General features: G+C 38.5%; 1 protein-coding gene across 4 annotated transcripts in view; it reads left to right on the forward strand.

The window, feature by feature from the left end:
• The window catches only part of wwp1 (WW domain containing E3 ubiquitin protein ligase 1), a 161450-nt gene that overhangs the window by 123612 nt on the left and 21458 nt on the right, over nucleotides 1–16380 (forward strand). For all 4 annotated transcript variants that reach the window (XM_043688142.2, XM_043688141.2, XM_087986505.1 and 1 more), the window contains exons 16-18: nucleotides 2415–2503; nucleotides 6991–7150; nucleotides 12824–12957. In XM_043688142.2, the coding sequence (XP_043544077.1) occupies nucleotides 2415–2503; nucleotides 6991–7150; nucleotides 12824–12957 (383 nt within the window). The remainder of the gene's footprint in view (nucleotides 1–2414; nucleotides 2504–6990; nucleotides 7151–12823; nucleotides 12958–16380) is intronic.

Raw genomic sequence — 16380 nt, forward strand, 5'->3', positions numbered from 1 at the left:
GGTGGTGGTGGAGGGTTGTTTTTCAGACGAGAGGCCTGTGACCAGTGGAGTGCCACAAGGATCAGTGCTGGGTCCTCTACGTTTTGACATTTAAATAAATGATTTGGATGAGAGAATAAGAGGTACAGTTAGTAAGTTTGCAGATAACACCAAAATTGGAGGTGTAGTGGACAGCGAAGAGGGAACCTCAGATTACAACAGGATCTTGACTAGATGGGCCAATAGGCTGAGAAGTGGCAGATGGAGTTTAATTCAGATAAATGCGAGGTGCTGCATTTTGGGAAAGCAAATCTTAGCAGGACTTATACACTTAATGGTAAGGTCCTAGGGAGTGTTGCTGAACAAAGAGACCTTGGAGTGCAGGTTCGTAGCTCCTTGAAAGTGTAGTCACAGGTAGATAGGATAGTGAAGAAGGCGTTTGAAATGCTTTCTTTTATTGGTCCGAGTATTGAGTACAGGTGTTGGAGGTCATGTTGCGGCTGTACAGGACATTGATTAGGCCACTGTTGGAATATTGCATGCAATTCTGGTCTCCTTCCTATCGGAAAGATGTTGTGAAACTTGAAAGGGTTCAGAAAAGCTTTACAAGGATTTTGCCAGGGTTGGAGGATTTGAGCTATAGGGAAAGGTTGAATAGGTTGGGGCTGTTTTCCCTGGAGCGTTGGAGGCTGAGGGGTGACCTTATAGAGGTTTACAAAATTATGAGGGGCATGGATAGGGTAAATAGACAAAGTCTCTTCCCTGGGTGGGGGATTCCAGAGCTAGAGGGCATAGGTTTATGGTGAGAGGGGAAAGATATAAAAGAGACCTAAGGGGCAATGTTTTCATGCAGAGGGCGGTACGTGTATGGAATGAGCTGCCAGAAGAAGTGGTGGAGGTTGGTACAATTGCAACATTTAAGAGGCATTTGGATGGGTATATGAATAGGAAGGGTTTGGAGGGATATGGGGTGGGTGCTGGCAGGTGGGACTAGATTGGGTTGGGATATCTGATCGGCATGGATGGGTTGGACCGAAGGGTCAGTTTCCATGCTGTACATCTCTATGAAAGGATGAATAGAAGGACTCTTATTTGAACAGTCAAAACCGGGAGAAAGGCAGGAGGTTAAAAGGAAAGTTTTCCTTTTAGACAAAGACAGAAAATCTGGAATGCACTGCCCAGAAGGGTAGTTGCGGCAGAAGCCTTACAACTTTTAAAAAATATTTGGATGTCATAACATTCAAGGCTATGGGCCAAGTGCTGGGAAGTGGGACTATTGTAGATTCATAGTAGTTTAGTCAGTCTAAACTTGATGGGCCTTTTTTATATAGTGTGATTTAATGATTATGAAAGTTTATTTGTTTAAAGCACTGAGGATATATCTGGACCGTTTTTTTTTTGTTAAAAAACGACCACTGAAATGATAGTGGAGGTTGTATGTCTTGAGGAAAGTAAGCAGCCAAGTTAGACTGGAACTGCTTGGACAGATGGCAGGTCAGATTAATAAGTTTTATGTTGTCAGGACTTGTAGCTTTTTCATATCATTTTGGAGTTCAGTTAGTATGTAGCCTGTGAAAAGACAAGATCCCCAGCTCAGCCTTTGCCACCTTTCTCTTTTGAGAATTCTGTGAGAGAACTGAAACAGAAGAAGAACAAAAAACAGCAGTTCTCTAAGAGGCTCGTGGAAGGCTTCCTCTGAATGCAAAGATACCAGACTGAATCTGGTGCATTTATCATATTTTATCTTCAAGAGCTAACAACATTTAGCCAAAGATATTTTTCCAAAATTACACTGTACAAAGGTAGATTCTTTTTCTTTAACTAGCATGTGTGTTGGGACACTTAGAAGCTTAAATATTTAGTTCTTATTTCAAATAGTTAATAATTTTACTTTTTTGTCAAATGTCATTTTTATAATAAATCAAGAGTTTGTTTATTAAAGAAATGTTTAATAAGATGAAAATGATGAATCTTTTCATTATGATTCTAATATAGATGAAGTACAATGTATATAGTTGGTCATATTGGTCACTGGATAGTAAATTCACTTATGTTGTGACCAGTGGAGTGGTGGGACGAGAGGGAGAAAGCGAGAGACGATGCACTCATCCAACTTCTGTCGTAGCACAGTTGTGATTTATCACCCTGAAAGTCCTTGCCAAGTAATCCTGTCAATTATATTAGAATTATGTGCCCCTTATGACCACCAGTGCTGACTCAAATGATTTATTAAAGTCACAAGTTATTTTTTTAGCCCTGTTGGCGTACACCTGCCAAAGTTACTGCTGTGGTACACTTAAATTTCTGATCCAGTACTTCAATTTCAGTAAACTTGGCCATTATTCCTTATAGAAAAATGCAATTTTATGTTGTATGTTTCACTGTTTTTGATATATGCAAAACAAAGCCTTAGTAAAAATGATTTTTTTGAACAGATCATGGCCTTAAAACCTTATGACCTTCGAAGACGATTATATGTAATATTTAGGGGAGAGGAGGGACTCGATTACGGTGGATTGGCCAGGTAAAACTCCTTTTACAGTGGTTTACAAATAAAGGTCTTAATTTCACATAAAAATATGTTAAAACAAAGCACTTAGTAAGAACCTATTGTTTTTACTGTCTGTAAAAATCCTAATGTGCCAGGTTACATTTGAATTTATATTTGTAAAACTAATTCATTATTTATATGAAGACTCTTTTGGAGTTTAAAAATACTTGCTACATGGCAAAAGACATTCAACCCACTATGCCTGTATTAATTGTTTGAAAGAGCTGTCCAATATAGTCCCAGACCTTAGCATTTTCATATAACCTCACAAATTAGCTGTTTTCCACTGCAAATCCTTTCATGCAGTGCATTCCTGATCTTAATAACCTGTGTGATTAGAGTTTAATCTCATTTCTCTCTAGTTCCTTTGCGAATAATTATAAATTTTTGATGTCTGGCTACTGACCCCCTTACTAAAGACTTAACTCTACTCATCGATATTACCTATTGTGCACATAAGGAGAACAATTCCTGCTGCTTCAATCTCTCCACATAATTTAAGTTCCTTATCCCTAGTATCAGATGGGTAAATTTTTTATGTGCCTGTTCTAAGCTGCTGATATTGCTGATATGTTCCAGCTGAGACTTAACCAGAGATTTATAAAGGTTTGGCTCCTTTTTATGTATTAAATCCCCAATTTAGAAAGTGAAGTATCGTGGCAACTGCTACGGTCATGCTTTGTTTTACATCGTATTTAGATTTCAAAATTGTACTTCTTGGACCCAAGCCAGGGCCATTATACAAGAAAAAGCAATGGTTTATTACTGACTCTAGACAATTCAATAGACAATAGGTGCAGGAGTAGGCCATTCAGCCCTTCGAACCTGCACCGCCATTCAATATGATCATGGCTGATCAGTCCTAATCAGTATCCTCTTCCTGCCTTATCTTCATTACCCTTGATTCCACTATCCTTGAGAGCTCTATCCAACTCTTTCTTAAATTAATCCAGAGACTGGGCCCCCACTGCCCTCTAGGGCAGAGCATTCCACACAGCCACCACTCTCTGGGTGAATAAGTTTCTCCTCATCTCTGTCCTAAATGATCTACCCCGTATTTTTAAGCTGTGTCCTCTGGTTCAGCACTCACCCATCAGCGGAAACATGTTTCCTGCTGCCAGAGTGTCCAATCCTTCCATAATCTTATGTCTCAATCAGATCCCCTCTCAGTCTTCTAAACTCAAGGGTATACAAGCCCAGTCGCTTTAGTCTTTCAGTGTAAGGTAATCCCGCCATTCCAGGAATTGACCTCGTGAACCTACGCTGCACTCCCTCAATAGCCAGAATGTCTTTCCTCAAATTTGGAGACCAGAACTGCACACAGTACTCCAGGTGTGGTCTCACCAGGGCCCTGTACAGCTGCAGAAGAACCTCTTTGCTTCTATACTCAATCCCTCTTGTTATGAAGGCCAACATGCTATTAGCCTTCTTCACTACCTGCTGTACCTGCATGCTTGCCTTCATTGACTGATGTACAAGAACACCCAGATTTCTCTGTACTGCCCCTTTACCTAAATTGATTCCATTGAGGTAGTAATCTGCCTTCCTGTTCTTGCCACCAAAGTGGATAACCATAGACTTATCAACATTAAACTGCATCTGCCGTGCATCTGCCCACTCACCTAACTTGTCCAGGTCACCCTGTAATCTCCTAACATCCTCATCACATTTCTCCCTGCCATCCAGCTTTGTATCATCAGCAAATTTGCTAATGTTATTGCTGATACCATCTTCTATATCATTAACATATATTGTAAAAAGCTGCGGTCCCAGCACGGACCCCTGCGGTACCCCACTGGTCACTGCCTGCCATTCCGAAATGGAGCCGTTTATCACTACCCTTTGTTTCCTATCAGCCAACCAATTTTCAATCCAATCTAGTACTTTGCCCCCAATACCATGCGCCCTAATTTTACTCACTAACCTCCTGTGTGGGACCTTATCAAAAGCTTTCTGAAAGTCCAGGTAGACTACATCTACTGGATCTCCCTCGTCCATCTTCAGAGTTACATCCTCAAAAAATTCAAGGAGATTAGTCAAGCATTATTTCCCCTTCATAAATCCATGCTGACTCTGTCCTAACCTGTTACTACTATCCAGATGTGCCGTAATTTCATCCTTTATAATAGACTCCAGCATCTTTCCCACCACTGAGGTCAGACTAACTGGTCGATAATTTCCTGCTTTCTCTCTCCCACCTTTCTTAAAAACTGGTATAACATTAGCCACCCTCCAATCCTCAGGAACCGACCCCGAATCTATCAAACTCTGGAAAATAATCACCAACGCATCCACGATTTCCCGAGCCACCACCTTCAGTACCCTGGGATGTAGACCATCAGGCCCCGGAGACTTATCAACCTTCAGACCTAACAGTCTCTCCAACACCAAATCCTGGCAAATATAAATTCCCTTCAGTTCAGGTCCTTCAGCCACTGTTACCTCAGGGAGATTGCTTGTGTCTTCCCCAGTGAACACAGATCTGAAGTACCCATTTAATTCTTCTGCCATTTCTTTGTTCCCCGTAATATATTCCCCTGTTTCTGTCTTCAAGGGCCCAATTTTAGTCCTAACCATTTTTTTGCCTTGCACATACTTAAAAAAGCTTTTACTATCCTCCTTTATATTATTGGCCAGTTTACCTTCGTACCTCATTTTTCCTCTGCGTATTTCCTTCTTAGTAATCCTCTGTTGCTCTTTAAAAGCTTCCCAGTCCTCAGTTTTCCCACTTATCTTTGCTATGTTATACTTTTTCTCTTTTAACTTTATATGTTTCTTAACTTCCCTCGTCAGCCATGGCCGCCCATGCCTCCTCCTGGGATCTTTCTTCCTTTTAGGAATGAACTGATCCTGCAACTTCTGCATTATAAACAGAAATATCTGCCATTGTTCCTCCACTGTCATCCCTGCTAAGGTATTGCACCATTGAACTTTGGCCAGCTCCTCCCTCATAGCTCCATAGTTCCCTTTATTCAACAGAAGTACTTACTGTCACTTCCGACTGTACCCTCTCCCTCTCAAATTGCAGATTGAAGCTTAATGTATTATGGTCACTACTTCCCAATGGCTCCTTCACTTCAAGATCTCTGACCAATTCTGGTTCGTTACACAATACCAGATCCAGAATTGCCTTCTCCCTGGTCAGCTCCAGCACCAGCTGTTCTAAGAATCCATCTCTGAGGCACTCCACAAAGTCTCTTTCTTGAGGTCCAATACCATCCTGCTTCTCCTAGTCTACCTGCATGTTAAAATCCCTCACAACATCTTTGCGACAGGCCAATTTCAGCTCTTAATTCAACTTACATCTGACATCCAGACTACTGTTTGGGGGCCTGTAGGCCCAATGCAAACGCCTTTCTAGTCTTTAAAAAAAACTACCTTTTCATCACTATGCTTTGCATTCTATCTCTTTATAATGTAATTACTATGTTACTGTCATCTCTTTAATATCATAAACTTCTTTGTTCCAGATATGTCTGGTTATGCTGTACTTAAAATCCTTTTCATAAATCCATTGATAAAATACCCACTGCATTGCTTTCTTTAGCATTCATTATTTCATCAAATAACTCAGATTAATTAGATGTATTTTCCTTTAAAATATCTGTTTCATGTCCCTTGTTAACCCATGTTTCTTCAAGTGAGAAACCATTTCCTTTGTGACAGTAATTTCTAATACTTTCTTACTATTGACATTAGACTGGTCTTTGTAAACCAGGTTCATCCCTCTTCTCCGTTTTGAACAGGATGGTAATACTTGAAATTGTCCAACTTCTTTGAGCCACATTTATGCCCAAGGACATTTGAACAATTGTCACAGTTGAGGTATCTCCATCTCATTTTCTCACAACAATCTAGGATGGATCCAATCTGTAAATGAATTTTATGACCTACACATAACTTCTGAAAGCTATAAAATTTGTCTTTTTTTTTAAATGTTGAGGTTAGTTCAAAACATTGAGTCCGCTAAATGATTTCACAAAAAACATTTATTTTGAGTGAATTGGATTTTGTTAAATTGCAGGTTTGGTTGCAATAGGTTGCCCAAGCTTGTCTAAAGATGAAATAGATTATTAGAAAAGCAAAAAACTGCAGGTGCTTTAAATCTAAAATAAATACAAAAATTGCTGGAACTGCAATTGGATTGGTACAGGATTGGTATCCCATGTGTACAGAGAAAATAGTGAATAATTCATTTTGAATATTTAGAGACCGTTGACCTAAAATGTTAAATTTGTTACACTTTCTGCAGATACTATCGGACATGCTGAGTCTTGTCAGCATTTTTCTAAGAAGTTGTTATTCTTGCAATTTAATAATTGTTTCATCTATTACCTTTCAAACTTGTAGAGTGGAAATTCAATTTTTGTAATGTAGAAGATATTGGAATATTGACTTTTATAAATTATCAAGCGATGGATGGTATATTTTAACAGCAATGTTTAATTTTCTTTGCACAGAGAATGGTTTTTTCTACTATCCCATGAGGTGTTAAATCCAATGTATTGTCTTTTTGAGTACGCTGGCAAGAGTAACTATTGTTTGCAGATAAATCCAGCATCCACGATAAATCCAGATCACCTATCATATTTTTGTTTCATTGGAAGATTTATTGCAATGGTGAGTAGATAGTTAATCAGTTAAATGTTCATGCGAGTTTGTGGATAATGAGCTTCAAATCCCTTCGAGCATTCTTGTTATGGGAATAAGTCTGAAGTGAGATGCTGTTTGAATATTATAATTTGCATTCCAGAATTTTCTACATTATACTATAGTCCATTTACTTTCACAAATTAAAGTATTAGCATACTGATAGAATGTGATTGCAAAGAGTTTCTCATCTTCGATTGAATGTCTACAGAAGTTAATGAAGTGAGGTCAGAAATGTTTTTGAAAACCTAAAGGCCAGTCCCTGAGCTACAATTTTGCATGCGATCTAATACACAGTTTCAGTGATACTAGCAGAGCCATGGTAGTTTAATACCTGTGCAATAGTTTGCTTAGGAAATAGGAACAATTTTGTGGTATTTTCTCTACGCTCCCAAATAGGAATGCTAGGAGATTTGGGGATAGCAAGGTTTCATCAAAGCTTTAATGAGATTAGTCAATGGGAGGGGTGATGTGGAAAATAGTTCATTTAATCTATCTGTAATTTAAACTAGAATGATAATTAGATTTAAAAAGAAACTTCTTAAAAAATGCTAAATTGGTGAAATGCGTAAACTACAATTTATTCTTGCTGCCTGTGTGGAAGAGGATAAAGTCAGCAGGGTGTACCACAACACTATGGGCACCCTTGAAAAGGTATGTGTTAGGAGACAGTAGATCCTGTTCTCTGTGGTCCTAACTGGCATCTCTAAAGGTTTTGTTGTATAACTCCTGGTGACCATGTTGACCATATATGTTGGTTGTTCGGCTGATCTCCATTCAGAAAAGGATAGATATGACAGATGGTTGTATTTTGAATGAGTTGTTGGCTCAAGATTTGTCTCTGCTTTGATTTCTCCCTGTTTCTGACAGTTGCTTACTTTCAAAGGAAGCCAAATAGTTTTTGTTTCACTTGGTTACTCACCAGTATCACAAACCTGGGCAATCTTCTACCAGGACTTGAAGTTGGAAGCTCTTATGTAAAGCGTCAGTGTTCTTGGAACACTTCCTTTTGTTTACAGTAAGAGCACACCCTTGACTTGACCTGTTCTTAAAGTTCACTTTTCCAAGCAAATTTCAGGCACTCTGATTATGTTACCAGTCGCACTGCATTGCAACTGTTTCCAGATGGTGTTTGGTGAAGCTTGGCATGTCAACTTGGGAGAGCACCTCAGTGTCTGGTGTTTGTTCTGCCATCTGACTTTCAGAAGTTTCCGAAAGTAAATCAACTGGAAACGATTGAACAACTTCTCAGTATGTTGGTACACAATCCAAGTCTTGTACGCACAGAGCAGATGAAGCAGGACTTTTGCTCTAAACGTTCTATTTGATAGGCAGACCAGCATCTCTCCATTGCTGGACTGATATTCAAGGGCTACACTCGCTTTGATAATTCTTGCATGTGTTTCATCCTTAATGTAGACCGCTTAAGAGAGAGTGCTGTCTTCTGCTGTGACAGATTGTGCTTGTGAATTGAAAACTGAAAACTCAGTGAGAAAGAGCTTTCCTGGAGTAAGCTAGTACATTATTTCAGTTTACTTTCTGATGTTTATAAGGCAGAAGTTGTTGAACATATGTTATACTGCCTGACTGACTCTGAATCGGCAGCAGTGCACAGTCATCAGCAAACAGAAAATTGCAAAGTATGTACTTTGAAAGCTTGGTTTTTGCCTAGAATCGTCTCATATTGAGTAATTTCTTATCTGTTGATATTTGATTATAATTCCAGGATCGACATCGTGAAAGGCATTAGAGTGTAGGAGAGTGCTGAAGAGAGTTGGCATTAGAGCTCTGTGTATCTTCATTAGTGGCTGTGAATTGGTCAGAAGACTTCACATCATTCAGAATACCAAGTTAGCTGAATGATAGGAAACAGAAAGGATTAATGGATAATTTTCAGGCTGAAGGAAGATTGTAGTAGTGTCCCATAGATTGGTAGTAGGATCCCTACTTTTACTGTTGTTATATAAATAATCTGGATCTTTAAGAATACAGGACAATTTTAAAGTTTGTGGGCAGTACAAAACATGAAGCATTGTAAATTGTGAAGAGGACAATGTGGAACCTCAAAAGGACATTGATATGTTGGTAGAGAAGGAATATGATGGATGGATGAAATTCATTGCAGAGAAATGTAAAGTCACTGATTCTGATAGGAAGGACCTGGAGGGACAATATAAAATAAAGGATATTGCTTTAAAGGATGTACAGGAACAGAGAGACCTAGGTGTATAAAGGCACAAATGATTAAAGGTGGCAGGACTGGTGAAGAAAACTGTTGTTGAAGCATACAGTATCCTTGCCTATACTAATAGGGACACAGAGTACCAAACAGGAGGTTGTACTAAACCTTTATCAGTCATTGGTTGGACATCAGCATAGTGTTGTGTACGCTTCTGAGCATCAAACTTTAGGAAGGATACAAATACATTTAAAACAGTGCAAAAGAGATTTACGAGAATGGTATCAGGAGTTAGAAATCTGTTATAATTAGAGAACTGGTTCATGAATGTCTTTTAGGGAGGGAAATCTGCTCTCCTTACCTGGTCGGGCCTACATGTGACTCCAGACTGACAGCAATGTGGTTGACTCTCAGCTGTCCTCTGAAATGCCTCAGAGCTGATAAGTTCAAGGACAGCCAGGGATGGGCAACAAATGCTGGCCTTGCTAGTGATGTCATTATGCTGTATAAGAATATGCTTAGACTGACTTCCTTGAAGAGGCGAAAGGTAGTTGAATAAAGTTCTCAAAATTGTGAGATCAGAGAGAGTAAATGCATACTGCCTGGAAATGTGGTGGAGGCACGCTCAGTTGAGGGAATGAAGAGGAAATGAGATGATTATGGTTATGGAAGAAGGCTTGTGATGCTCATTTGCAGAGCCTCTGCAGGTACAATAGTTTGAACAGTCTCCTGCACTGTAAATTCTGTGATTCTGTGAGCAGTGTTGACCTTTTGGCACTGAGGTTCATAGGCAGATTACATTGCACTGTAAAATTGCTTCCTGCTTTTGTGATTTCCATAGGACTGAATTTCATCTGCTGTCTGATTTACCCAAGTGTCTTTTCTCTCTTGAGCATTGGACAGTCCTGTAGCTGGTCTATAATAATTATATTTGTGCACTGAGGAAAAGTTTGGAGATATGTTGATATTCCTCCAATAGTTTCTAGATTACTTAATTCTTTTCATCAAATGAATCTTAATCTTTGCAAGAGATGCTGCTAGTAACATTGAAGTGTGCTACGTTCCGGAATGCAGTGCAGTCATCTTCATTGTAGAGAGAACCCATTTTTTTTTTTTGCTATTCGCAGGAAATACTCAAATTTCTCAGATTCCTTCAGGTCTGCTTGTTTTAGCCTTTTGAGACCTGGAGAACTTAGTGTAATACTCAGTTCTCCATTTACTGGAGGGATCATCTTACAAATGAAACATTAAACTGAGGCTTGCTTACTACTGGAAGAAGAATAGGGACATTCTCCCAGTACTGGGGTAATATTTATCCCTCACCCAACATTACTGAAATAAATTATTGTGCCATTTCACCCTTTTACTCTGTGCAAATTGGTTGTTGTGTTTCTCTATTTAAAACAGTGACTGTACCTCTAAAATGATTTAGAGCGAGTTTCCTTGCTCTAAATCATTTCAGAAAATCCTGAGGTCATGAAAGGCAATGCATTAATGCAAGGTCCTTCTTTAAAATTATTTCCTAATGCTAATAATTGTCTTCCTTCCACCTCTCCCTAAAGTACAGTGTGAACATTGTAAAACAGTAGACCAGCAATCATGAATTCATTTGGCTTCTGTTCAGCACTGATCTCAGAGTTTATGAATTTCCACAGGAGCAAATTTAAATATGTAGAGTTATTTTTAAACACTGTAGCTCCATTGAGAACTTAATTGTGGAGACAATCAAGAATCTCTGAAAGTGAGGGAATCCTTTACTTAAGCACTTTGTACGGAAACTGAATAAAAACCCGAAAGTTCTGAGGAAGGGTCACTGGACCCCAAACACTAATTCTGATTTCACAGATGCTGCCAGATCTGCTGAGCTTTTCCAGCAATTTGTTTTTATATTTGTATGAAGTTGAGTTGGTTTTGCAGCAACTTTCACCAGGGCAGCATAGTTTTAGATTTGACTCTTCCATTATGTGGCAGCATTCTAAGTAAGCAAATGACTGAAGTAGTTACTGCAGTACAGGTGATTGATCATTTGATGAAATCAACTGATATGGCTCACTAGTGTAACAGATATTAGTTCACAGATATTGGTGGAGAAGATGGATCAAACAGTGAACATCAGTTTGAGGGCTGATTATCTGTCAACTTCTGGCATTCGTCAGGAGCAGAACTCTCACTAATCTATCATGTAAGATTGTTGAAGTTTGATCAGATTTATATATGCACTCGTTTTGAATGTATAACATAGACTTTGCAGACATTAAAATCCTGTCAGTTTCTTTCAGTTACTTATAACCAGTATTTTGTTGCAATATTCTATTTTATGTTGAAGTTTATCTATTTGTGAAAATCAATCAGATTTATGTTTTTCAATGACAGTATAGACAGGATCATTCTAGAAAAATTGTGCAGCAGAGAAAGTGCAAATATTTTATTTATAAATGAAGCAAACCTCTGGACAGATTCCAGGGAGGGATATTTTAACCTATTTGTAATGCTTGCAGGAATCTAGAAGAATTTATCAAAAGCTTGTGAATAAATGTTGTCCTTAGAAAATTGAACAAGGTTACAACAAAACTGTAATCAATATTTTTGAGGTGTAAAATATGGAACACATAGTTTGATAGTCAGTAGACCTGCAAACTACATTATCATTTGTTAAATTCGTTCTTCACACAGCAACCAAACTCGCAGCCTGGCACACAGCAACAAGAAAAAATCAATGGCAGGAGGTGGCACTGGGAATCCTTGGGGTCAGGTTTCAACAATCTGGGTGACGGAGATTGAACATTGTAGGTTGAGTGGGACAGCTCAAACATCATCCAAGGTGGAAGAGTTGATATTGTAGAAAAATGGCACAGTGATTGGGATGGGAAAGGGGAAGACTGTCATCTGCCAAGGCAAATTTGAGAAGTTCCTTGACTGATCAGCTGAGACACACCTTGCACCCTTTAGCCCACAGGGCATCATAGTCATACACTATAGATTCAGACCCTTCTGCCCACCACATCTGGAAAAGGTGGTTACTGACTCCCTTCCATTATCGGGTTTCCTGAATATGGGAACCTTGCAGAAAAGTGAGTTTTAAATCAAGCTCTAAAATGCAGTGTTTGAGCCTGATTTAGTTTTGTTAATAAATTCCCCATCCTCCAACAGTAGAATATTTAGATGTTCCAAAGTCCTTTGATATAAATGTGGTATTGGGTGGATATGCTCTGGGCTTGGGTCAAGTTTCTCCTTTCCCTGTTATTGGGATTAATATTTAAGTTGTATACCTCTATCTGATGACTTTCTGGCACACACCATCTCAGAAGTCACATACTGAGAATCTAAATTAAAAAGTGTAGTTGTTACTAACTTATCTGATTAGACTGGTGTGGTCACTTGCTTTTCTGCATTTTATTGGTTACTGTATGACATTTCATTACTTTTATCAAGCAACTCAATGTACAATTGTGTTTTTTCCATAGGCTCTTTTCCATGGAAAATTTATTGACACTGGATTCTCATTACCGTTCTACAAGCGTATGCTGAACAAGAAGCTCACAATTAAGGATTTAGAATCTATTGATCCTGAATTTTACAATTCCCTTATTTGGATTAGGTATGTAGTAATAGAATACTATCTTAAGTAGAATAATATTTTAATTCGACTTTAATGGATAAATGTAAATCATGCACCTCAGCTGAATTTGATAAATTTGTCTTGGGTAGAATTTAGCAACTTGAAAACGATTACCCATGGATTTTTTAATATTTGAATTGATCAGAGTTAAATCTCTGGTAAAATTCAGATTCAGTGACATTCTCCAGGTTGCTGCCAGTGTCAAATTATATTACTGGTTATTGCACCATGAAAATCTCCTTTTCTATTCCTCCATTTGCACCTAGTATCAAACCTTCTAACTATAGTTTCCTTTGGGAACAAAGAGAACTTTGGGAATTAACCGTTTGGTGGAATCATGAATGTGAATCATAAGGCCATAAAATGTAGGAGTAGAAATAGGCCATTCAGCCCATCAAGTCTCCTCTGCCATTCAGTGAGATCATGGATGATCTGATGATACTCAACATAAACAAATTAGCAATGCACAAATATACTCTGCCATCAGATTAGACGCTGCAACTGCTTCCTAAAATTAAGAAATGACTCTGAACAACCTACTCAATTTAAAACAAAATCAAGGCCTAGAGTTCCCAGAGGAGCAAGTGAGGTGAGGACTCCAGAGCTGGTATAACTAGAGAAAATATCATGAGAGCAAAGCAGTCTGAGACTCTGAAACTGTGCAAGAGGAGAATTGCACAAGGAGTAGCTTTCTTTATTTGGCTCTTATTTTAGTACAGGGGAGGAAGCTGCTTGGTGAAAGGTCCAACTTTTGGAACTTGAACAGAGTTTTGAGCTTGAGCAGCCAAACCCTTTCTGTAGTTGTGTTCTTCTGGGGTACATGGTGTACCATGACTTCACATGTAATGCAGGCTACATGCTCTGATTGGTTGAGCTGACCTGCCATCCTGTAACTTTAGAAGCTATTTATTGCAATCAGAATAACAGAAGTTTATCAGTACTCAGCAATCAATTTTGTTCTCTTGTGTAGGAGGTGGACATTGGCACCAATTCTGTGGAAGGTGGCACCTGTACAAGATGAATGGTTTACTCTTGAACAGGGCAGACTAAATATCATTGCAGGAGATTTGTTAGGGCTATTGGGAGGATATAAACTAGATTGGTAGGGAAATGAGAACATAGAAAATAGAACAGAACAGCACACGATCGAGCCTTTTGACCCATGGTGATGTGCTGAACATGATGCCAAATTAAGCTAATGCCTTCTGCTTGCCCTTGGTTCATATCCTTTCATTCATTGCATGGAACCTGAGGGAAATACAGAACAAGGAACTGGAAGCAGAAATTAAACGAAAATCTCTAGTTTGTCTTTCAGAGCTTTTTTAAAAAAAAAAGTACAGCACTGAAATTTGGCTCTGTTAAAAGATGTATATGCAAATAGACATAGAGTAAGTAGAATAAAGATGAGCTGTGAGGGCATGAATGGACATATGGAAGCATAGTGTCAATGCTGTAATGGCAAGGAAGGCAGATAGCGTCCCTGGATTATAGAGTTGTCAGGCAGGAAAGGAAAGAGGATAAAAAGAGTGATAAGTAGAGCATTTTAGATTGATGAATCCATCACGGCTGTAAGGAATGGTAACGTAAAGGTAGGAAGGGTAAATGAAGCATCAAGTGAGGCCATATGGATTGAGCTCAGAAATGAAAAGATGGCTACCACACTGCCAGGAGTGTACTATAGACCCTTAAATAGTGGGAAAGAGAGAAACATTGGTGTCGGCATTTTTTTGGAAACAAAAACAACATGGCAATAGTAGTTGGGCCTTTAACTACCCACTTATCATCTGGCATGCAAATAACATGAAAGGCAGAGAGGACACACAATACTTGAACTACATTCAGGAGAGGTTTGTTTTTGGCAAGTGTGACAAAGAAGACGTAATTCCAGATTTTAAATTTAGGAAATGAAGTTGGTCTGGTGGATGAAATAGCAGTGGGTGACCATTTTGAAGATGGTGATCATATTACAGTTAGATATAGCATCATTATGGAAAGGGCAACAAATACAAGTTCTAAATTGGAACGTAATGCTTTAGGAGGCTGAAAGGAGCACAAAGTGTTGTAAATGAAGTAAAACCAGAAATTAAGAAGCTAAAGCTGAGTGATTTGGCAGAAGTGAAGAGGTTGCAACTACTTGAAAGAAAACCAGTGGCATAGCAATGGAGAGGCATTTAGAAGCCAGATTCCAGAAATATCCCCTCAAAAAAAAAGGTGGGACTGCTAAATTTAGTGATCCAATTATTCTGAAGCATTTGAGGTAAAATAGAGCAGAATAAGGCCCATTTCCTCACAGTCTCAGAGAATGTAACATTTAAGAAACAGGAGCAGAGGAAGTACAGGAATGAAGTAAGAAAGGAAATTAGGAAAGCAAAGTGAAGTTACAAAAATTATTGGCTGGTCAAATTAAGGAAAGTACAAAGATGTTTTATCAGTATCTTAAGAGCAAGAAGATGACTAAGAAATGGGTTATACTTGATAATGTTTGGGTTAATATAGATGTGCCCAGGATTCTAAATAAGTAGTTTGTAACTGTCTTTATTAAAGAGAGGAATGGTGCAGACAGTTGATTTGAAGAAGAGGACTGTGAAATTTTAAATAAAATGAACAAAGTGGAAAAAAAAGACTTGAATGCCCTGATCCTTATGAATGTGGATAAATCATCAGAACTGGATGAATTGTATCTTAGGCTGTTAAGGAAGCTAGGCATGAAATAGCTGATGTTTTGAGGATAAAGCACATAAGCAGTATTTCCACCCTTCAGGTACTATGTGTTGGGAATTCACTGCCCAGTTTGGTGATGGTGGAAACTTTCAACTCCTTTTAGAGTGAACTAGAATCTGCAAAGCATCAGATCAGGTCCTGGGAAATGAGATTAGTGTGTGCAGCTAATTCAGCTGGCATGCACACAATGGACTGTGACTTCCCTGTGGTTTTATGTTTCCTCTAGTTTGTACTGTACTAGCACAGTCTGGTGAAATCAACTGAACATGGTGAATCTCGAGTCTCCCCAGTCTTTAAAACCGGTTGAGAAATTTTTGCACCCACGAAGGAAACCATGTGGCCCATTATACTTGTTCCTTCAATATTTCAACTTGTCTTGTTAACATCTGACTACATTTAGAATTTTCTGAATTCCTTTGTTTCTGCTACTTTACCTCATATCTAATTCAAAATGTGTGTAATTTTTCCAAAAATGTTTTACCTAAGAAATGGTTTAATAAAAACAATTTACTCTTGCAAATTCATGCTGTTAAATTATATTGATTTTCATTTAATTTAGAATAGTTTTCTGGGTTTGTCATGTTATGCTATTTAATTATCTTATATTGATAGAATAGTACTGTCGGATTTTATGGTCTTGAAGAACCAAAGTATCTGTACATCTTTGCCTTGTGAAACAGT

The sequence above is a fragment of the Chiloscyllium plagiosum genome, unplaced genomic scaffold (assembly GCF_037043375.1).
Source record: "Chiloscyllium plagiosum isolate Xiang-an unplaced genomic scaffold, Cpla_swu_hap1 HiC_scaffold_4, whole genome shotgun sequence".
Lineage (NCBI taxonomy): Eukaryota > Metazoa > Chordata > Chondrichthyes > Orectolobiformes > Hemiscylliidae > Chiloscyllium > Chiloscyllium plagiosum.